Genomic DNA, 21,621 nt, shown 5'->3' on the forward strand with positions numbered 1-21,621 from the left:
CTTTGCGCAATCTGGCTTCTGCTGACCTCAAGTCTATGATGTGCGCGAGTACGAATACTGAGGCCTCCAGCCACATGCTGCCATGAAAACCACCCGAGACACGCTTGATTGCCTGCCCGCTTTGGAGCCTCCAACATGTCCGCCATTTACCAAACCCCCTCCTTTCCCTCCTCACTGAGCGCACCTGGACCAGTCGCGCCTGCATCCGCTGTTCCGAGCGGTACTTTTCTGCCAGGCACGAAAGTGCAGGTGGGGCAGCACAGGGTTGTCATAGAAAAATATCTCTCAGAAGGAGGCTTCGCCCACGTCTACGTCGTTCGTCCCCCGAAGCCTATCGATGGCAGAGAGACAGCCGTTCTTAAGAGGGTGGCGGTCCCCGATAAAGAGACCCTGGCGACCATGCGGACAGAGGTGGAGACCATGAAGAAGCTGAAAGGGCGCCGACATATCGTGACCTACGTTGACTCGCACGCTTCTCAGCTGAAAGGAGGAGGCTATGAAGTATTCCTGCTGATGGAGTATTGTAACGGAGGCGGACTGATAGATTTCATGAATACGCGACTACAGAACAGGTTGAAAGAGCCAGAGATTCTCAAGATCTTCTCGGACGTTGCCCAAGGTGTCGCATGCATGCACTACCTCAAGCCACCGCTCATGCACCGAGATTTGAAAGTGGAAAACGTTCTGATCACAAAAGATGGCTCTTCAACCCTCTACAAGCTATGTGACTTTGGATCCACCGCCCCTCCCCGCCCGGCAGCAACCAGCGCCGCCGAAGGAAGGCTGATCGAGGAGGATGTACAAAAGCACACGACACTGCAATACAGGAGTCCAGAGATGATCGACGTCTATCGAAAGCAGCCGATAGATGAAAAGAGTGATATTTGGGCGCTTGGGGTGTTACTGTACAAGCTCTGCTATTACAAGACACCCTTTGAAGAGCAAGGGCAAATGGCAATCCTGAATGCCAGCTTCAAATATCCTGGCTACCCATCTTTCTCTGACAGATTGAAAAAGCTCATTGGTGAGGCTGTCCTCTTTTTCTAGGGGTAAAGTCTGACTGTAGCAGCATTGATGTTGCGAGAAAACCCTCAGCACCGACCCAACATATATCAGGTACTACGTGAGATAGCTGCGCTCCGTGGCACTGATACACCTATCAAAGACGTGAGTACTCCATGCACCTAGCTGCATAAAGCTAAACTAATTAGATCTACTCTGGACGTACCCAATCAGAGGACCGACGTAATCAGCAATTGCCTTCGAAAGAGTCACAAGGAACATCGTTGCCCGTGATTGGTGCTGTGCAAGCGGCACCTCAACAGGAGAAGACAGTCATACCAGAGATCACGCCAATGCGGAGAGGCAGGCCCACCAAAGCTGGAGACAGCATCAAAGTCGCAAAGCCGAGCCCTTCTCCCTTGAGACATGACACCAACGATCCTTTCACTGCGCTGGACTCCAAAACGGTGGCTTCGTCTGATAGTAACTTGGACGATGTTTCGACACGCTTCCCTGCCCTCGATGACTTCTCTCTTCTCCACGAAAAGGGCAACAGATTCTCATTCGACCAGGAGGCAGGAGCCACGGCTGACCCTAAGAAGGATATCAAACAACGGGTCACTGAGGCGCTTGCAGACGACGCTTTTGCAAACGCAAAAGCACCTAATGCCCCACCTCCAAGTCAAGGTGCTTCAAGTCTCCATCTACCCACCTCAAGGCCGTTATCGATTCCTACATCAAATAGTCGAGCTCAAAGCAAGCCGACGTCACGTTCAACGTCAGGTGATCGCCAGGAAGCTCAAAAGTCCCCCATGGTGTCTACTGGTACTATGACATCCCCGCCTCCATCACCCCCGTCGCAGCCCCAGTCCGTATCTAACCGTACAATCTATCGCTTCCCACCATCAAATCCTGCATCAAGATCCTCGAGTCAGCCAAGAAATTCGAACCTAGATGAGGGCCACTCATCTGCAGTTCACCCGGACGCTAATCTTGGGCGAGGGCTGAGTGATCATCGACCCAAGTCGCAAATTTTGCTTAATGACAAAAGGACATCATTTGAGGTCAATAAAAGGCCGTCAAATATTTCTAGTCCAGACGATGGAGTCCATCGTTCCAAATCAGCAAGCTCAAAAACAAGACCATCAAGCATGCAGTCATCCAAGCCAAGTCTACTTCGTAGGATGTCTCGAGACCGTCCCCAACATGTCGCAGACGCCGAAGAAAACGTTCGATTGGTGTCGGGCGTGACGGATGAAGCCAAGGACGACAAGATCAACTCTAACGTTGAGTATCTGAAAGCTGTCGAAGTCGAAGATGCTTCAAAGAAGAAGGAAAAGCGCTTAAGTAGCGGCTCAAAACACATCAAGAGAGCAAACCTACCTTCAGTCTCACTGTCAGGCACGAAAAACCTGCTTGCTGGTCGGTTTGGCGAGGCATTTCGAAAGTTTGAGACTAATAACGGGCCTCAAGACGTCCCACTACTTGACTCACCAACAAGACCAAATGAACTCACTCCTATTGCCGGGTCTGAAGCCACCGACGGTCGAAGCGACGACGGGAGAGTGGAGGAGGAGACCGAAGAAGTTTCGCCCGAAGTTCGGCGTGAGCTCGAACGGAGGCGCCTTTCTGAAGAAGAGCGCCGAGTCACAGACGGCGCCGCTGCTTACAAGTTGAGAGTAGCAGGTGGTGGCGAGATCAGACCAAGCGGCAAAGCGGCTTCGATCCAGAGCAAAGTCAAGACACTTCTAGACGAAAGCGGGCGAGCCTCGCCTTCGCCAACAAAAGCACCGCCTGGCTTCGGTAGACACGCTCCGTCACTCGATACTCGACCGCAAACATCTGGGGACCTCCCCCCCAGGTCCAGTTCCATCCAACCCTCATCCCTCACCGCCCTCCCAGGCTCAAATCTCTCAACCTCGAGGACCGATCCCAGAGTAGACCCTCGACCGCAGAAACCACCAAATTTCAACCCACCCCGCCTGTCCACCGCAGCAACAGCTCCACCCTCAACCAACATTCCCGCTTCCGCTCCCCAATCTCAAGTCGGTGGCCCCTCCCTAACCTCCCGACCGTCCGGGCCCCCAAAACCAAAACCCCAACCGAAGCCTCAAGCTCTCCGCACAGGCGACCGTCCGCCCCAATCACCCGCCAAGCCCAAGCCATCATCCCTCGCGTCTCGCAAGCCCTTAGCCACTTCTTCAGCCCAACCACCCCCTCCATCCACACAGTCTCAGCCTTCCACAACGGCGTACGATGGTGCACCCGACGACGACTGGGAGACCAATTTCAGTAAACGGTACCCCGATCTCTCCGGGTTAGAGATGGTGGAGACGGAGATTGATCAGGGGGGCGTAGCCAGTGGGGGCGGTGGTACCCCCAATACTCTAGGGAGGGAGATGAGAGTGCGGGAGGTGTAAGTCGACATTATATAAGGGTATATCAAAGCCAATGAATCCTGTCACGCCGTCTTCCTGGAAAAACACACTAGCATCTCCCAGTCCATCAGCCCTGCTTCCTTGATTTCTTCTTCGTACCACTCCCCACCTGCGCCTACTCTGTGGTTCAGCAAAGTTGCCGCGGCAGGTCTCACGATGCCGTCGTAATCAGCCTTCGGCACAACGAAGATGATCTTCCCCACCCCCCACCCCACCCTCCTTGCCCGCTACATCCCCCTCCCCCTTCGCAGCCGCAAGTGTAGACACATATCTCACAACCAAGTCGCGAGACCGGGGATACACGAACATCCACGCGTCGACCTCGTTGTTGGCGATTGTACACACCTCCCCCGAGTGCATGACGGTGAGGACGTGGGAGGAGGGGAGGTAGATGTTCGTTGCCTTTGCTGCCGTTTCACCCTCATCGTCTGGGGTGGTGGAAGAGGAGGAGGAGAAGGGGGAGGAGGGAGAGGAGGGCGAGGAGGATTGCAGCACTTCCACGCCGTAGATGTCTAGATCGTGGTAGTTGGGGCGGTGGTGGTGGTGGTGCATGAGTAGCGCTTCTAACAACCCCGTGCCCGAACCAATCGACAGCGCTTTTACCCTTCCCCTCCCAAACCCTGGCCCCGCTTCGGCAGTGGAGGGGGAGCGAAAAGTAGACTTGGGTGGTGAGGACGTGGGGTTGGGCGATAGAGGTGGAGAAGATGGAGGAGATATGGATTGTGCTCGGGGTGGGGGTGGGGGTTGGGAATGGGGGCGAAGTAAACGAGACAGTGTAGACAATAGGGTTAGGGATAGGGAAGCCGAACAATGATGATGCAGCTGTGGGTCGGTTGTAAGTTCTGGTAAAGCGGGTGGCATCCGTGAGGGTGAGAATGGGGACATTTTTCATATTCTGTTGAGTAAGATAGTGGGATGGATTGAGATTTGGTGTAGTTTGGTGTGGGTGTGGGGTGGTTGATTTAGAGCAGTAAGGTGGGGAGTTGGAGAGAGGTGAAGAGGGGGGACAATTGCGGACTTCGGTAGCTAGACTTAAGGATTGGGGAACCGAGAGATGGGGCTACGATGAGCAAGGGAAGAATAGAGAGAGGGGAAAGGGTGAGTGCAAGGAAGAAATAGAAGATAGGAGGTATAAATGAAGAGCTCGTAGGACGGCAGGGATATGAAAGGAAAGGATCCAGGAATGGAAGAGGGGAGAAAGGGGAGCAAAGACCTAACATTGTCAGTAAGATGAATTAATTCATGAGGAACGCTGGCATATACGAACTCGGATGTTAGTGCACACATTAAAGCATCATCTCAACAACGACTACAGTCCTGAAATGAATATCTAGCAATACCAAGCAAGAGAATCAACATCACCAGGACTTAACGTAAACATTGCTGTCGAATTCCCATCTGCTAGAATATCAAGCACGCCACTAACTATGCAATGATTATTGTATCAAAGCCGAGATACTGAGGTAGCAAACTACACAATGCCATTTGAAAGCCACATCCGGTGCTGCTAATAATTTCCCCACCTCCATTCCATTGCAATTTTCAGTACACCTATGCCCAGTCCAGTGGTGATGCAAATATTCTAACTCTCCGTCTTTGAAGCTCATGCTTATTCTATGAGTGAGGAGGGTAAGTTCTGATGCATAAGTCGTCTTACATGCGTAATCGTCGTGAGATTTTCCATAATCGATGTTGAGCCGTCAGATAGTGAGACTTGGGTAAGATTGTTGGAGTTGGCGGTACTGCTCAGGGAAACGGCCCTTTCGCCGCTTGAGCGTATTCAGGATTTACAGACCGATGGACATTCAGCCTTCCCCAGAGCCACCATACTGACTCCCTTCAGCAGCTTCCACTTCATCCATATCTTCATCGTCATCGTTGATACCCGTGGCATGCATTAGTCCTGCTACCTGCCCTGCCTCGGCATCCATATCTGCGTCAGGATCGCGGTCGTCGTACATAGTACCCTCAGTGTCATAGAGAGCTGCGGAAGATTCGTTCAAGTGATTGCGTAAGCGGTTCACGCCATCACCAGAGAAGACGCAGAAAACATGCCGTTGATGCTCTGTAAACTCTATGATGTATCAGCACACATGGCCCGAAGCTGCAAGGACGAATGGAAAGCTTACCTGGCGGTGCTTCTCTGCAAAAGGAAGTAAGAGCGGGGTCATTGTGAAATGCTTCCACACCTGTCAAGCTCAAATGTGTGAGCTTTGGGCAGTGGTTGAGCAAAGCATGTATGCCCTGCAAATAAGTTAGCGAGGGCGATGGCATGACGACATTGAGGGCACACCTGTATAGTCAAATTCGTACAATAGCTAAGATGCACCCTCTCAAGCAGACTTGGAACTTGCTTCTGCCTCTGCTCTGGATGCCGTAGATCCATGATGGGTTGTGCAAGCGCCCGTATGCTTCGGTCTGTAATGTGCTGACATTTGACGAGACCTATCCTCCTCAACTTCTGCAAGGTCGCTAGTTGTTTCACGCTCTGATCTGTCAAGCGCTGGCAACATGCCAGATCAATATATCGTATCCTATTGCACACCTTGACTAGCTGCATGACAGCCGTGTCGGTGATCTGGATGCAATGACCTAGGTGAATGTAATGCAAGTTCTTGCCAAGCTTGGTGATGGCCAGCACGGCTCGATCTGTTTATCTCTCTGCATTTCGCCAAGACGAGGTTTCGTAGGCGAGGTGCGGCATCTATGATCTTTTCGATAGCTTCATCTCGAAGATGGTGACATGCTGTGAGATCGAGAATGCGCAGACTATCGAACGCTATATTCTTTGGCAATTCCAGAAACGCGTTGTCCGTCAACATATGGCAATGACCTACGCGAAGCTCCCTCAATTGTCGTCCCTGTCGTATCAATGCAGTGATCGACGCGTTTGTCACCTGTCGACATTGGTGTAGATCAATTTCAAGCATCGATGGGCAAGACTCGGCAACCGCAAGAATAGACTCGTCCGTGACGAGGGAGCAATTGTTGAGTTTCAACTAGATACAGGTCAGTAGATACTTTAAATAGCTGCATGGGATCTCACCCTCTTTAATGCATGGCAGTTCTCGGCAACTTCAATCAAGGACTCATCCGTGACCTTCGAGCAATCCGTGATGTTCAACCCTTGCAACCGCATGCAGTTTTCAGCAACAGCTTTCAGTGTATGGTCCGTAATACTATCCAGGCCAGTAATGTCAAGAGCAAGGAGGCTCTTGCTTCCATATATCAACGAACAGACTCCAGAGTCTGTCAATTTCTTGCACCCAGTCAACGTAAGCCTCTCGATTCTCTTGCAAGCCATGAAAGGCTGGACCGATCCATCATTGATCTGTTCATTGAGGTTGGACAGGTTGAGCCTCCTGACTAAGGCATTGTAAGGGAAATATCCGTCGGGCTTCTGTATCGAGAGCGAAACGTTCGTGAGGTTCTGCCACGTATTGCACAACGGTCTATGCCATAGCATCTCGGCACTGTTCCTTGCCCATGTCTTCGACGCAATCATGCAGCTTCGCAAATCCGCACTTGAGTTCAGGCGTGCAAACACAGCTATCAATAGCTCGGGAGGCAGACGACTGATTGGCGAGATTATTCTGAGGCGCTCTGATTCTTCGGAGTCAGGACTGAACGGAACGTCACATAAGGTCGGCCCTAACGATGACTGAGAGTCATTTCGGGCTGCTGTGAAGAAGTCGGTGTCATCTTCGTAGACTGTCCTTTCTTGAGAGCTAGTTGAGGAAGATCTCGTGGAGCTAGGTTCGCGGACCTCAGCAGCTGGTCGTGCCATATTCACTCAGACCCTGGTAAGACTTTGGAGCTTCTGATATTGATGATGCGTGCCCTAGGAAGGAAGGTTGAAGGAAGGACCCTTTTTGGGCTTTCCCGAGCGGCGTGAGGGTGGGGGCTGGGAGGTGTCGGGTGAAATGAATCGAGATAGTCAACAAAGAATATCAGAGTCTGTCTTGCTTCGTCTGAGCGTTCGGAGTAAACGGGTCTGAGGGTTCAGGGTAAGTAGCGACTCAGGAAAGCCGGTCAAGCGCGATGTCGTTCATATGAATGAGAGCTCCTTCCGGTCTTCGAACATTTTCCGGTATTGTTTATTCTATTTTGGTCAGATATGTTCCGAGCAGTCTCTTCTCTTGTGCATTAAACTCTGTAGACGTGAAGAGCCAGCGATTTGTCAGGGTTCTTTCGTAGGCAAATGATGCTCGGTAAGCGCTTTCCGGTTGGGCGTCAACAGACGAATAGCGATGCCCTGCTGCGCGTTGATGGGATCTCGCGGGGCAGGCGTTTGATTGAGATAGACAGCAGCTGGAATGAGACTCTAGCAAGCTGATGCTACATCAAATCAAAGGAGATTGACTGACGATGACCTTGTACTGCTGTGCGACTGGTCTTCGATTGGGTAGGAAGGAGGGATGATGCTCAGCTTGCAGGGATTTGTCTGGAGGGGCCGAAAGCCAAGACTGGACCTCGCACGCGACCACAGCTCATCAGACCGAAGGAATGTTTACACATTGCTCGCCATGACAAGTATACCCTCTATTCGTTCCTCACGCGCGATGCAGCCCGGGATATCTGCATTCACGTCGTCAGAGTGGGTTGCCAAATTACCCATTCACGCTCAGCAAGTGATGCTGGCAATCCGAGCGAGGCAAATGCTCCCCGAATGCTTTGAGGATGAATGACTTGGGATGTGAAAGATTAAGCGTCAAATACGAGCTTGGGGTTGTTGCGGGTCCTATACAATGTGTTGCTTCTATGTCTGTGTTCATAGGAGATGAGGGTATTCTTAAGTGAATCCCTTTGCCCACGTTCTGAACTACATCCACCTCCCCGTTTGTTCTCTCCAAGCTGCTTTGGGACTATACAAGCAGCATTGATGGCACGAGAACTCCACCTTGAACCCTCCGAATAGCCCAAAACAACCTTATCATCAAGGCTAATATCACGTCTCACCCCGCAAGCTCTGACTCATACGAAGCTACTTGATCTGCCTCAGGCCACCTCATCCGCCCAACTTGAATCTTCACTGATAGCATGCTATTCTAGCCATCTCCATAATACCGGGTTTCAGTCTGATATGTTCCTCTACCGGTCTCTCTCCGCCCTCTTCACGGCTGGCCAACGAGCCTTCTCCACCAACTCTTCCCCTCGAGCTCTACCAACTACCAAACAATTTCTCGACCACCTTTGCTCACTGACCCCAAAAGAGATCTCACAGCTCACGACTCTCTCCGTCCACGCCTATCCTTTTCCCATCTATCCTCACGGAGACGAAGATTCCTTCACCACACATGACTTCACGGACCTGATCCCCTTATTTCCCGGCCTAAAGCTCAACACCTTTGAGGTGCAAGATCCCTTTCATGGAATGGGCATTAGTGAAGATGGCTGGGGTCACGACGCTACATACGACATGGTAGATTCGTTAATAGAAAAAGGCAAGGGATGGAAGGTCTGCGTGTTCAGGAGCGATAGCGACCGGTGGCTCAAAGACGTGAACTTCGGACGACGGATTGGCGACGAATATGGTTCGACGTCGTATACACGTGAAGGGGCAGAAAAGCCTACTGGCGGAGACGACGCAGACACAAGCGAACATCAGGGTGGGAGCCTGAAGAACGAGGGAGAGACGGGAGACATATCAAGGGCGGATCGAGGCCTAGAGGTGGAGGATACGAGAGAGAGTCACTTGAGCGCCGTCGAGTCTGATGAGGAATCGAAGAGTGGTTCGAGTGACAGCGACAGCGCCTTCGAAGAATTCTCAGGCTTGAAAAAAGATCGCCAGCCAAATCACTGGGACCGCATGATCAAGGAGCGCGACGGAGTCGACAGCGGAGCCCGCGTTGAGATGTGGGTCAAAGGTATAGAGGAAGATTGTCAATGGCGCAAGATCGGAGAGGAAGGGTACGTAGTGACGGGACGACGACGAGACCGGAGTGACTCTGCGAGAGACCCAGGGGCACAGGATCTGCATCCTTTGATTGAAGTGAGAATCCAGAGGGGCGATAACGTGGAGTTTGCTGAGGATGGAGAGAAGGATCTCACGGGGAGCTGCGGAGAGCACAAGACGATTTTGTATAAGATGTTCGAGACGATGGGGTGGGAGGAGATTAAGAGGAGTGGGCGGTACTACGCTGATAGCCAGGTGGAGAAGAATCCTTGCGCTTTGTTGTAGAGGTCACTTTACTCGGAGTTGATCCAAGGAGGTTTCTTAACAGTAACATAGTCCAAACTTCTTCACTGTCTCCGAAAATTAGATACCTCAACACGAAAAGAGTCCTACCCTTCCCTCTCCCCACCCCTCGCCCACTCCCTCAAAACATTCTTCCTCACCTTCCCCGTACTCGTCTTCGGCAGCTCCGCCACGACCTCCACCTCCCTAGGCACCATGAATTTACTGATCGCACTATTTCGCTTCGCCCACTCAATCACTTCCTGAGGCTGGACATCCTTGCCCTGTTGGACGGTGATGAAAGCTTTTGGCCGCTCGCCCCAATGCGAGTCTGCGACTGCTACGACGCCGACTTCAAGGATCGAGGGATGCGTCGCTAGCATGGATTCTAGGGCTACGGAGGAGATATTTTCGCCGCCTGAGTGAGTGGTGTTAGCTCGTGTACTACAGAAGAATGGGATATCAAAGAGGGGAAAGGAGATGGGGAAGAAGGACGTGGCGGTGGGAGAGGGAGAGAGGGATGTACCGCTAATAATGATATCCTTCGCCCGATCCAAGATCTGCGCCGCGCCATCGGGATGCCACACGGCGAGGTCACCGGTATGCAGCACGCCGCCCGCAAACAGCTTCCTCGTCGCATCTGGGTCTTTGTAGTAGCCCTTCGCGCAGATGTTGCCCACGCAGACGATCTCCCCGATTTCTTTGCCGTCTTTGTTCACGTCCTCGATCGTACCTTCGGGGACTTCTGTCTTGATTATGCGGATGGGGAGACTGGTGAGGAAGCCGTGGCCTTGTCGTGCCATGTTCATGTATTTCTCCTTCTTCGGGAGGGATTCCCAGCCGGGCATGTGGTAGCCTTTTGTTATTGGGCCGTAGGTCTCTGTGAGGCCGTAGACGTGGACGGGGTGGAGATTGAGATTCGTCATTTGTTCGAAGAGATGGGGGGTCGGTGGACTCGCGGCGACTGTGACACGGACTGGGTCGGGCAACTGGACGGCTTGCTCGGCGGCGCAGAGAAGTGTGTTCACGGTTGGCGCTGCGTTGAAATGTGTAATGTGCTCATCGCGAAGCAATCGCCATATCTCGGGATAGTCAATTTTACGAAGGCAGTAATGTGTCCCCCTCACGGCTGTAACGGCCCAGGGGAACGTCCAGCCCATGGCGTGGAACATGGGCAGTGTCCAGAGGTATCGACATCGTCCTGTATGATAATTCAGTCCTGATTCGACTACATTTGCCAGCGCAGCGAGGTAGCCTCCACGATGCGTATACTCGACGCCTTTGGGCTTCGCAGTCGTCCCACTTGTATATGCTAATGCAATGACGGCTTCCTCGTCGGCTGTTTGCGCCTGAAGGCCATCCCATCCTTTCGAGCCATTTGCGACATCGCATCTGAGACCCTCGAGGACAGCTTCATCGAATTGACCGCTCAATTGGCCTTCTGTTGCATCCGTGTCGTCGTCAATGATAAGCGGTACGTTGGGGTGAGATTTGAGATACTCGTCAAGGAGAGGGAGAAATTCCGCGTCGACGATGATAGAATCGACATCAGCGTGCGCGAATATATAGGCAATGTCTTCATGCTTCAGTCGGTAGTTGATACCTGCAAAGAGTCAGAATCACAGCGCGCATTGGAATTGCTGCTTCAATCTCGCCGGCGCACCAACATTCACCGCTCCAGCAGCCCCAATGCCATACACCGATTCTAGAAATGCAGGTGTGTTCGGGCAAAGTATGCCAATTCGTTTATATCCATGCTTCTTGAGGAAGTATGCTAGTCCTCTCGCCCTGTCCGCAGCCTCCTGATATGTTCGCCGTAAAATTTTGCCGTTCGCGGTGACATGATAGATCGCCTCAGCCTAATGTCAGATCAGTGTTTGTTTCATCATAATTAGTAGATGCATATCTCACATCTGGCTCAATTGCAGCAGCTCTGGGAAGAAAGAATGTTGGCGAGAGTGTATGGATGTGATGGCGGTGATGATACTCGGGAGTCCTGGGCGGGTACGGGAGCAATTGAGAGGCAAGTTTGCTGAGACGAGATTGCGGGCTAGACATGGCCACTCATGCTTTAGATTGAACCAATCAGAATCAAATCTACATTTACCTATTGCCGTCTATCATGAACAGTAGCTCATGCAAAGAAAGAAAACGCTGCAGACATCCCTAACAAGATGCACCGGATGTGGGGAAGCTCAAATCCCCGCAGTTTGCCAATTGCTTCAGCTTTCGACTAGCGAAAGCATTTGTGTGAACCAACTCAGCGGGTCGAGAGCCCCCATGGATATTATGGCTGGTTTGATTATTTTTTGGTTAGTTTCGCTATCTGCAGACAATAGGATCGTATGATCAAGAAGAAAATGACGCCTATCGTCACATTGACTCCATTGCGCTCTTCCCTCCAGGCCCACAGCCGCTTCGCTTCTGTCGAGCTGCCTCTAATATCCGTATTTCTCCAGTTGCTTCTTTGTCTTGTCATCCACCTTGACATTCTTCTGCGCTTCCGCTAATTGCCTCCTCATCGCCTTCTTGAGCTCATAGTATGCGGCGCTCTTCACCTTTCTCTTCTCCTCAAGGCTAGCGAAGATAGTTAGCGGGATTCAATGAAGCGACAATCCTGTTGTGTCATAACGTACGTCTTGACTACATCCTGATATTTCCATCCAACTTCATGGCTCAATCTCCCCACCATGCACCATTTCCTCCCAGGCTTCAGCCTCAACACTCTCAATGCTTGAGGAACAACCACCCTCTTCTTCTTGTCGTATGGTGGAGGCACACCTTCGAACACCTTCAGGCGTTCTAGAGCTGCTGCGCCGCGAGCGGTCTTATGTGGGATCATGCCTCGGACGGCTTTGTAGAAGATACGGGATGGAGCGCGATAATGGAAAGGACCTGTAGCCGTAATTTAGACCTGTCTCTGCAGCCTTCCTCATCAGAAACTGTGAGGTATGGAATTTCCGTACCGCCTCGAGTTGGATTGTAGCGCGTCATCTTCCGCAGATAGGCAAGATACTTCACTGTAGCGAGATTGACTGTCAGTAATATCCTCAATTCAAGCACACTGCTGCAATGTTGCCCCCGAGGGCCTTGTCAGGAGAATCGTACGTTTTGTGCGGTAGAAGCCACCAGAGATGTTGATCGCTTCACAGCGGACGACCACTATCTTCTGGCCATTGAGTAGCTGCTTAGCTACTATGCTAGCCAAGCGACCCAAAAGATGTCCTTTGCCATCGATAACGACCTAGATCAGAGGCTCGTCAGCGGGCGTATTCGGAGGGGTGTCAAGCCTTGCACCGCTCGGAGGTGAAGGAGTGCAAACATACGACCGGCTCGAAGCTCGACATCCTGGGTCTACGACCTTTTGCTTGCGGACTTCACGGATGTCTTGGAGCGAATCGTTGCGTTGTTCGTTCTAGTTGAAGCTGGAGGCTTTGTCCATCTGAGATAGCGGGTTGATGTGTGAATCTCGCGTAAGCGCCTGCCGAGCTCTTGGCGTCCTTTAGGTAAGCTCGAGATCATTGGCTACTGGAACAGCTAGGGCGAGATGACGTCGGTTGATATAGTTCCCTTTCTCCGCAATTTGTTTCTCCTCAATCCCATATTACTTCGCTAGAGAGCACTCTGTTTCCTATTCGTACTGTTTGAAATATCTCAAGTATCAATCGAGTATGTCCTCCCAATTAGGTATTGGCGTTCCCGTCCCTAAATTTCTCCGTGAGTAACCATAAGAATACCCGGAAAGCCTTGTTAGCTGACTCCGCAATCAAGCTGTCACTGGCACCTGGACCTTGCCATTCGTTGCATATCTCAGCTTCCTTTCGCATCGCGTTGTGTTTGATCGCCTCAATTCCAAGCAATGGATTGGCGACCGATCCTCACCTGGCAAAGATCGTGATGAATTGGAGGTCGACAGCCGTGCTCACGCAAACTTCCTCGAAAACGTGCCGCTCGCCTTTACACTTGCAGCCGTTGCAGAGCTTAATGGTGCCAATCGCAAATACCTCAACTATGCGATGGCTGCACTCTTTGCTTTGAGGCTTCTACATGCAGAGTTGGGTATCAAGAGAGAAGAATCAATGGGCTTTGGACGACCAGCAGGGTTCTGGGGTACCCAGGGCTGGTTGATAGGCGTCGCCGGTTACTCAGCCTACCTTGTGAAGGGCTATTGGGGCTACTAGATTTATTACGAGATCTTTAGGACTCATCGGTCGGCGGCATTCTGGAGAGTAGAAGACAAGTTCCCGCATCTCTAGGGACAAGAGTGACTTCCGAGGGCGGCGCAAGTGAATTGTACATAAATGAGTGGGTGGGACTATTAATCCATTCTCGTACACGCACGAATTGCTTTGTGTCTTTACTCAATGGTCGTTCTTTCCAATATGACAATATACTTTTGTTTCCACGCCATAGCAACCGCGCTGTTGATATTCTTCATTTACTTATGGGTCCGTCTTTTTGCATCTTCGCTCATTGTACACGTTCATTTGTCTAGACAGCAGAACTTTTCCAGAAGCATTACATACATTCTGTCAGTAAACAACTTTCTTTTGCGTCAGAATCTTGCAAGGTATCAAGGTCACAAGCATAATTCACACTGGCGAGCTTGGACCTAAGACCATCACATTCATTGGAAGGCTTGATGCATCCAAACCGTGAATCAGTCCCAGGTTCACTCCTAAACCAACATAAAAACAATCGACCTCGGTTCAGCCGAATTAATTTCACGGGTTCCTCTCGCATGGCACCCTTCACTCCACTCGTACCACTGAGACGCTCATCGAACTCCAAACCATTCACCGACGACAAAGACCGCCGTATCTCCCTCATGCCGCAGCCCCTCATGATAGCCAAGCGAGCACGTCGCCCCTTCACTAAAATCACCAGCCGACACTATCGCCTCCCTTCCTCCTCTTCACTTGAGGAATTCCTCCTCTCGCCACCCACGCCTCCTAAGCACGGTTCACCACCATCGTCTCCACAACTTCTGACGCCAGCACCCGCCCCACTTACGCACCCTCTTCTCAACAAGTCCCTTCCCGCATTGCCAACAACAAGCGTATCCTACCCAACGCCTCCTGCTTCACCAACGACAGAAACACCCCCATCTTCCATCTCGTCCTATAACACCACACCACAATCACCCATAGCATCACCAGCTATAGACCCACTGAGCCGCTGCCACGCTTGCTCAAAAGCACTGGAATCGAAAACAGAGACTCTTTCTTTCCCACTCACGGCCCCTGCAGTCCGCAGCTCCGTCTACCATATCTTCAACAAGGCGCGGGGCATCTATTCACTCTCGTACCTGCCAGAGAAAAACATGCTATTCTGCTGCTCCTGCTTCACCAAGCTGCGGGACTTGCACATGTGCTGGGGCTGCGGCCTTCCCGTCGTGAGACCCGAGGAGCGCGTGAAGTGCGGATGGTGAGTTCCCGTGATCAAGATCAGTGCGCATCCGCTGACGGAATATCAACTACAGGGCATGGTGGCACTGGGGCTGCGTCTCTTGCCTCCTATGCCGCGTCCCCATCATTCCACCCACCTGGACCGGTTCCCAAATCGAGCTCTTCAAAAGCCCCGTCTGCACCAGATGTGACCACCAAGTGGGCGAGATGGTCGAGCGAGAAAGCTTGTACCACCACCACAACCCCCATCCCCTTCCCTCTATCTACAGAGAAGAAGTTCGAGGCGTGAGGGAGAAGCACATTGAAGCCCTCGCAGCATCTGGAGAGATTGCAAGATCGACTTCCGGGTATGATGGGAGTTGCGAGCTTGAAGATGAGGGTATCATGGGTGAGTATAGGCGAGAGATGGAGCGATTGAGGCTGAACCAGTGGAGCGCTGGGAAAGAAGGGTTTGAGAGCTGGCGAGGGGGGAGGTGAGGGAGGGGAGTGCTGAGGTGGCGGATAGGATTGTGGCTGTGGCGATAGGGAAGAGAGTGGGGAGTGCGAGTTCAAAGAAAAGCATGGGGAAAGCGCGAGAAGGAGGGACGGGGAGGCGAGTGAGTAGTGGACGTATTGGGAAGGGAAAGGGCGAGGGGACGGTGAGGGTCAAGAATATGAATATAGGTTGGGGTAAGGGGTTTCCGGTCATGCCGAGGTGGATGGAGAAATTGCCGGGGAATGTGAGGAGGGCTGCTGAAGGGTGTTGAGGATGAGGCTTCGGGACTTGAGTGACTATTGATAGTGAGGGGGAAAAGATTTGGGGAGCTGGAGTTGATGGGCTTTGTGCTGAAGTTATGAGGTATTCCATTCGTTTGTATCAGTCAATGAATGAGGATTGAGAGATTAGGAAAAGGTTGTGGACGCTTGCAGATCCATCCCTTTCCCCAGGCGTACGTTCTTTGTTGCTGAAGAAAGAGAGGTTGGCACATTTTGACCTGTAAAGGCGAATTTCTCTCATGCTGCCCAGAGCTTTTATCTCCCACTAGGCTTCGATGCTGAGTCGTACTTCCATTGGGAAAACTAACATTGCTGCGACGATTGCTGGCGGTGATGGGATCGAATTGTGGAAATTCTTGGAGGAGCCATGTCAGAGATTGACCTGTGGCGAAATGTCAGGAAGTATTGACCCTCTCTCCTCTCCAATTTCTATAAACATGTGCTTTGGTCTCTCGTCATCGGCGAAGTAGTGCGTGCATATCATAGATGGGAATACTGGAAGACGTCTTTTGATCATCAGGTGATACCGCCATTCCGGTTCACATGGGCCTTCGTGTCTCTACCTTTTCCAATTTGCTCTCTTGAACCCCTTGTGCTTTTTCACTTCTCTTGCTTTCTCTTTTGCTTTCCCTCTCTCTACACTTCACAGATGCTGATTCCGATCTACCATCTACGGTAGAAGATGTCGTAGAGGCCGCAGGATGATGTGGTCTTTACGACGTCGTTCCATCGTCAGATTGTACTGGTCAATCCACCCTTCTGAAGTCCTTTGGTATATTTTCAGATCTTTCTGTGACCTCTTCTTCTTTTCTCTTCGCCTTCCACGAATACCTGCTTACATTGACCGTCTTCAGTCAGCGACGGTAAGCAAGTCATAGACCGCGTTGCAAGTCTTCATTCGATCACCCACTATTGATCCTGTATCATGCGCATATTAGCTTTGATCTTTCTTCATGATCAACGACAGCGTTGTAAGACGTCACGCAATCAGTAGGTGGGATTGGTCAAGCTTTTCGATCCAAGTTGTTGCTTGCTCTATTCCTTTCTGATACTTCTTCTTCTTCCTCGCCTTCTTTCACATATCATGACTGCCAGTCTCGATCTGTCACATTTGTCATGCATCCATGGGACCAGATGACGGAGCATTATTTAGGAGACCACTTGGTCTATCATACCCTTCCTTGTTTTCCTATTCATTGCATTCTCCTTCACCCTCTTCCTCCCCAAAGTCCTCCTATTTTCTTGATTAAATTCTCTCTCGTCCTCGTGATGACCTCTTTCTCCTCACTCAATATCAACACTGCCCTCATATCCGTTTTCACCTTTCTTGTCACCCTTCTTCTTACCCATTTCCTTGGTCTCTATTATCAGCACCCTCTTTGCCCTCTTTCTGCCCGTTGTTCTAACCTCCTTTTCATTTATATTCTCAATGTCCCAAGTACTTTTTCGCCCTGCAATTCTTCTCACTCTCCTCTTGAATCTTCCTTTCGTTCTTTCTGACATTTATTCAACATCTCTTCTGATTCCTGTTCCTACTTCCTCCCATGTTTCTCTTTGCATCTTTCATTTTATTCTCCACCTGCTCTCCTGCCTCAACGTCCACTTCATACCGCCGCTCTGGTTATATTCTTCAATCTCCATTTAATTCTTCTCCTTACTCGGTGCAGCATATTTCTTGAGACATCTTTGCTTTCATCACTTTTCTAAAAATCATCAGATTGATCCCCTCCTTGCTCTTCTTCTCCGGATCACAGCATCAAATGCAGGATGTAGCCCGCGTAGACCTGGCCAGCACATCAGAGTGAACGAGAGCGTTCTGACAGACATCCAATCTTTGCAATGATTCTAGCACGATGTATTGACCCATTCTCGCGCAACGGGGCCCGGTATAAGGATGAGTACAAAATCTGCGTAGGTTTCGGCATCGAGGGTCTCAGATCAATGTGCGAGGACCGTACGTTAGGGCAGTGAGAATTTCTCCGTGGAGACAATGCTCGACTGCTGAGTTGAAGTAACGCAACCGTTTCACCTGGCTCTAATGAAATATATCTTTGCAGGTGTAATGAGCCGCGGGACCACCTTTATCTGGGTTGCTTGTCGGAGAGGAATCAATGCATCGTAGAACATAGCAACGACATGGACGGACATCGTGTATGATGTAGGCAAAGCGAGATTCGCAAGGATCGTGATCGTGATAGGGCTTATAGGACATTGAGCCTTTTTGTATTCTTCCAAGCTCTCTGTAGCTTAGTTACTGAGCTGCTTGCGAGACGTCGAAGCCTTGTGGGAACATTAAAGCTCAGTGGATTGGCCAGGAAGCGGCGAGGTAAAATGCTCGAGGCCATGCTAGTACCAAAAGCCACGTAGATGATCCCAATATATTCAACCCGGCCTATAGCCCTCTTTCCTGTCCGCTGAGAATGCTGGTTGGATTGCACCGCTGTCTCCCGTTGATGAGCAGACTTGGCTGATGGAAGGATCTCAACAGTATGGTTTGTGATTGCACGTAGCCAAGCACCTATTTTGTTGCCCTCTGATCAGCAGTAGTTCGCTCTCTTTAGCATGACATAGGTAGCAACATAAGCTGATGCAAGTATCAAAGTGTACCTCTGAAAGAAATATTATTCCTGTTGCTGAGTCTATCCGAGCTCTTCAAACCTATACAAGTCTTCTTCTTCAAGACCATTTATTGTTCCATTGAATAGGTATGCTTCCAAAAATTTAGCCAAACCCAAAAACCTGAATGTGTATTGTCATCACGCGTTCCACGATCATCATTCCAGTTCGAATCAACTCTTTGGTCTTCTTCAGGGCAACAGGGTCCTCAGCCCCCTTCCAATGCCAACCATACCCATGTCCATGCTCATGCCCTTGCCTCTTTGCGTCAGGTTCTCTTTCTCACTGTCGTCGTCGTCCCCATGCCTGATCGAACTTGTGCTCATTCTCATTGCCAGTCTCGGAGCAGTGCTTGCCCCAGACTCATTCAGTTGATACCTTGGTACCTTTCTGTGATGTAGGTTGCCCCTTGATACTCTTGCGTTAAGTTGAGAAGCCTGTGCAGAGGTCAGGCTTTGTGTATGTTGCTCGAAGGATACTTTGCGAGTCGAATTAGCAGGTTTTGGCTTTGCTGTTGCTGTTCCAGCAACAGTGCCGTCAAAGGAGACGCTGTCAGAGGAGCTTCGGCGTTGGTAGTGGAGAGGACGGTACGGCGATGGATCGTCGAAACTCGTATTCTCCAGCGAGACACGATGTAAGTTGGTCGCTTTTGGAGCTTTATTGGAGGAACTCGTGCGCGAGAACTTGTAGCGGAGGCTTTGGTCATACGACAGAGGTTTCTTAGGCTGTTTTATATCCTGCCGCGACGAAGAGAAGCGGCGCTGGTCACCGCTGCCGCTGCTTCCCATCTCCAGTGTAGATTGTCGACGCGTGATCTTCATCTTCCTCAGCGGACTGCTTGTGTTCTTGGAGGTCTCTTCATAGGTTTGAGGGGGAAATCGTCGAGGACTACCTTCCAGCGCTCTTGTGAGGCTATGCATATCTGAAGTTCCGATTGTATCTTGACGGAGGTTGAGGAAGGATTGTCGGCGAGCTACGGTGAATGCATGGCCAGGATGAAGGTGGTGAGGGGTGATTGTGCTGCTCGTCGCGGTTGAGGTCTTTCGCGAGTTTTGCTCGATGCTTGCGGCTACTTGTGCAAGGGAGTTTGGAGGGATGTCAATAGTGTTTGGATGAATGATGTTGATTGGGAGTTGGACCTGTAGTCTCTTGTGGAAGGAGCAGTAAAGCTTCACCACGAGGAAGAAGCGAACACCAAAGAAGCGGCCTGTCTCTATGGACACCAGCCCCGCAGGTAGCTCCAGCTGTACCGTGTGATAGTCTTCAGCCAGTGAATCGATGGTCTCGTGGCTTCGTAACACGTTTTTCTTTGTCAGTATCTCTCTGAGTAGCTCGTCAGGCAGGCGAATGTCTGACTTCACCTTGTCGGAAGATGGAACAGGATGTGTGTAAAACACAGTCACTCGCTCTAGCTGCAGCTCGAGCCTCCGTATTGGCTTGCGGCTTCCATTATGGACACGTAGATCCATGAAAAGCGTGTAGCCACTGATCCATGTCTGTCTGTGAATGCCTGCTGTGAGACCGACCCCATGACCCGAGAGCTTCAGATCATCAGACACAACAACAGGATTGGATAGATTCATAAGTGCTGTCTCTGCTGCTGGTCACGTTAATCCCTGTGTGTACTCTCACTCTTCCGCATGCGTACGTACGGTCTTGGACGGTCAACACTAGAATCTCCTTTGTCTCCCTTATAAAACGGACCTCCTCCTTCTTTCTTGCTTCTACTGTACAGCTTAGCAAGTACCTTATCCCAGCCCTCTTTGTCTCATACGGAGCCGGTCCCATCTCCATGGGTAGGTCTATACTAAAGCTCCTCACCGTATCCTTTGTGATAGGGTCATCTTGTGGATGTACGACAGTCGACGTCAAAGCCCGAAAGATCTCCTGCCTCCCCTTGCAGTACTCGACCCCTAGGACATTTATCGACACTCGATGAATGGAGATCACCGGAAGCGTCTTCCTTCTCGCCTTTGAACTTCCTGGATCGATCTTCAGATGGACCTCACCCTCGACCGTAGCTCCACCTATGAATAAAGGAGCGGACAGACGAAAGACGACTTGTATCCTTCGATGCTTCAACACAGGAATTCCAAGGATATCATCGGGTGGTACAACAGGCACAAAGGTCCTTGATCTAGCTCGTCCGATCGATGGCCGCCTGATAGGCGAAGCCGACGTACCACGGACCTCAACCACCTCCGAAGCCTTCAAAGGATACGGAGTAGATGATCCTTTGATATTAGAAGATGGAGATACACGAGAAATGGTGCCTGTCTGAGAAGTGAAAAATCTGGATGACCTCCTCTCTGGAATCTTTCCAAGCGGCTTGTAGCTCGCTACTTCTGAAGGAAGTCTAGTCGCTACAGGACTCATCTTGGACGGAACAGCTACAGTAAGAAAGACGGAAGACTCTACACAGAATGATGCTTGCTCTCATAAAAAGGAGGGACTTGGTCCTCGTCTTCTGTAGGAGAGTGAAAGTCCCAGCACCCACGCCGTCATCAGATACAACAGCAAAAGGGTCAGGAGCCTTGCAGGTAATGTCGATCTTCAAGTCGCACAAGAGGATACGTCTGTGTATCGAAAGGTACAGGCGGAAGTCCATCGCAAGCTACCCCCAAACAGGTTGTCATGCAACCACAGGTCGACCAAGAAGCGTGAGGGCTAAGCAGGCGCGACCGAACCACCTACCATAGAACACTGGAACCCCTTGATACATGGACACAAAGAATCACAACGACCGATGGGAAATCCTATGGTTGTTGACGAAAGATCTACAGACAACTACACAGGGACACTTTCTATGTTGCACACCAACAATGCGCAAGATTAGGTACTTACCAGGTGTATACGACATGAGCACAAGCTCACACACGACTATACAGTTATGACGAACTATACTAACAGCGAAAGCTATAAATATATATAAATTACAGGGCGACGAAGAATGCCGCCGACAACTTCAGCGTAGAAGGAGGAATTGCGTGCCAGCACATCGAGCCGCCGGTTAGGTGTATGGAGCTCGAGATTAAGAGCATCCAGATCACAAAGAAGGGTAAGGAGAAGCCCACTTCAGAACAAGACAAGCACACATCTGCTTGTTTTCCTACCAGAGCTTGGGAAAATGGCTAGCCCTGCCAGCGCGGTTCCACGGAAAGCCGAGAGAGAAGGCGGCCAGCCTTAGTACCCCGATACAAACTCAGCGACTGGGCAACGTCTC

At 50.9% G+C, this 21,621-nt stretch overlaps 7 protein-coding genes across 7 annotated transcripts; 3 read left to right on the top strand and 4 right to left on the bottom strand.

Moving 5' to 3' along the window:
* Positions 1-135: 135 nt before the first annotated feature.
* On the top strand, positions 136-3,422 carry KY384_000885 (uncharacterized protein; the record flags this gene model as incomplete). The annotated part of the gene is made up of 3 exons (XM_044809418.1): positions 136-1,024; positions 1,070-1,167; positions 1,212-3,422. 3 exons carry the CDS (start codon positions 136-138, stop codon positions 3,420-3,422), a joined length of 3,198 nt encoding a protein of 1,065 aa, XP_044673325.1.
* A 1,823-nt stretch (positions 3,423-5,245) lies between these two features.
* On the bottom strand, positions 5,246-7,227 carry KY384_000886 (uncharacterized protein; the record flags this gene model as incomplete). The annotated part of the gene is made up of 5 exons (XM_044809419.1): positions 5,246-5,514; positions 5,570-5,684; positions 5,734-6,032; positions 6,082-6,439; positions 6,487-7,227. 5 exons carry the CDS (start codon positions 7,225-7,227, stop codon positions 5,246-5,248), a joined length of 1,782 nt encoding a protein of 593 aa, XP_044673326.1.
* A 1,296-nt stretch (positions 7,228-8,523) lies between these two features.
* On the top strand, positions 8,524-9,621 carry KY384_000887 (uncharacterized protein; the record flags this gene model as incomplete). Its single annotated transcript, XM_044809420.1, has 1 exon — positions 8,524-9,621. One exon carries the CDS (start codon positions 8,524-8,526, stop codon positions 9,619-9,621), a length of 1,098 nt encoding a protein of 365 aa, XP_044673327.1.
* Positions 9,622-9,725: 104 nt separating this feature from the next.
* On the bottom strand, positions 9,726-11,676 carry KY384_000888 (uncharacterized protein; the record flags this gene model as incomplete). Its single annotated transcript, XM_044809421.1, has 3 exons — positions 9,726-11,221; positions 11,282-11,477; positions 11,530-11,676. The coding sequence occupies 3 exons, from the start codon at positions 11,674-11,676 to the stop codon at positions 9,726-9,728; spliced, it is 1,839 nt and encodes a 612-aa protein (XP_044673328.1).
* A 380-nt stretch (positions 11,677-12,056) lies between these two features.
* Positions 12,057-12,612, bottom strand: CRP46 (60S ribosomal protein L16; the record flags this gene model as incomplete). Its single annotated transcript, XM_044809422.1, has 3 exons — positions 12,057-12,195; positions 12,255-12,513; positions 12,585-12,612. The coding sequence occupies 3 exons, from the start codon at positions 12,610-12,612 to the stop codon at positions 12,057-12,059; spliced, it is 426 nt and encodes a 141-aa protein (XP_044673329.1).
* A 677-nt stretch (positions 12,613-13,289) lies between these two features.
* Positions 13,290-13,799, top strand: KY384_000890 (uncharacterized protein; the record flags this gene model as incomplete). The annotated part of the gene is made up of 2 exons (XM_044809423.1): positions 13,290-13,335; positions 13,390-13,799. The coding sequence occupies 2 exons, from the start codon at positions 13,290-13,292 to the stop codon at positions 13,797-13,799; spliced, it is 456 nt and encodes a 151-aa protein (XP_044673330.1).
* Positions 13,800-18,589: 4,790 nt separating this feature from the next.
* KY384_000891 (uncharacterized protein) lies at positions 18,590-20,774 on the bottom strand (the record flags this gene model as incomplete). The annotated part of the gene is made up of 3 exons (XM_044809424.1): positions 18,590-19,998; positions 20,051-20,088; positions 20,146-20,774. 3 exons carry the CDS (start codon positions 20,772-20,774, stop codon positions 18,590-18,592), a joined length of 2,076 nt encoding a protein of 691 aa, XP_044673331.1.
* Positions 20,775-21,621: the final 847 nt, after the last annotated feature.

This window comes from Bacidia gigantensis, assembly GCF_019456465.1.
Source record: "Bacidia gigantensis strain McMullin 20006 chromosome Unknown contig_125, whole genome shotgun sequence".
Lineage (NCBI taxonomy): Eukaryota > Fungi > Ascomycota > Lecanoromycetes > Lecanorales > Ramalinaceae > Bacidia > Bacidia gigantensis.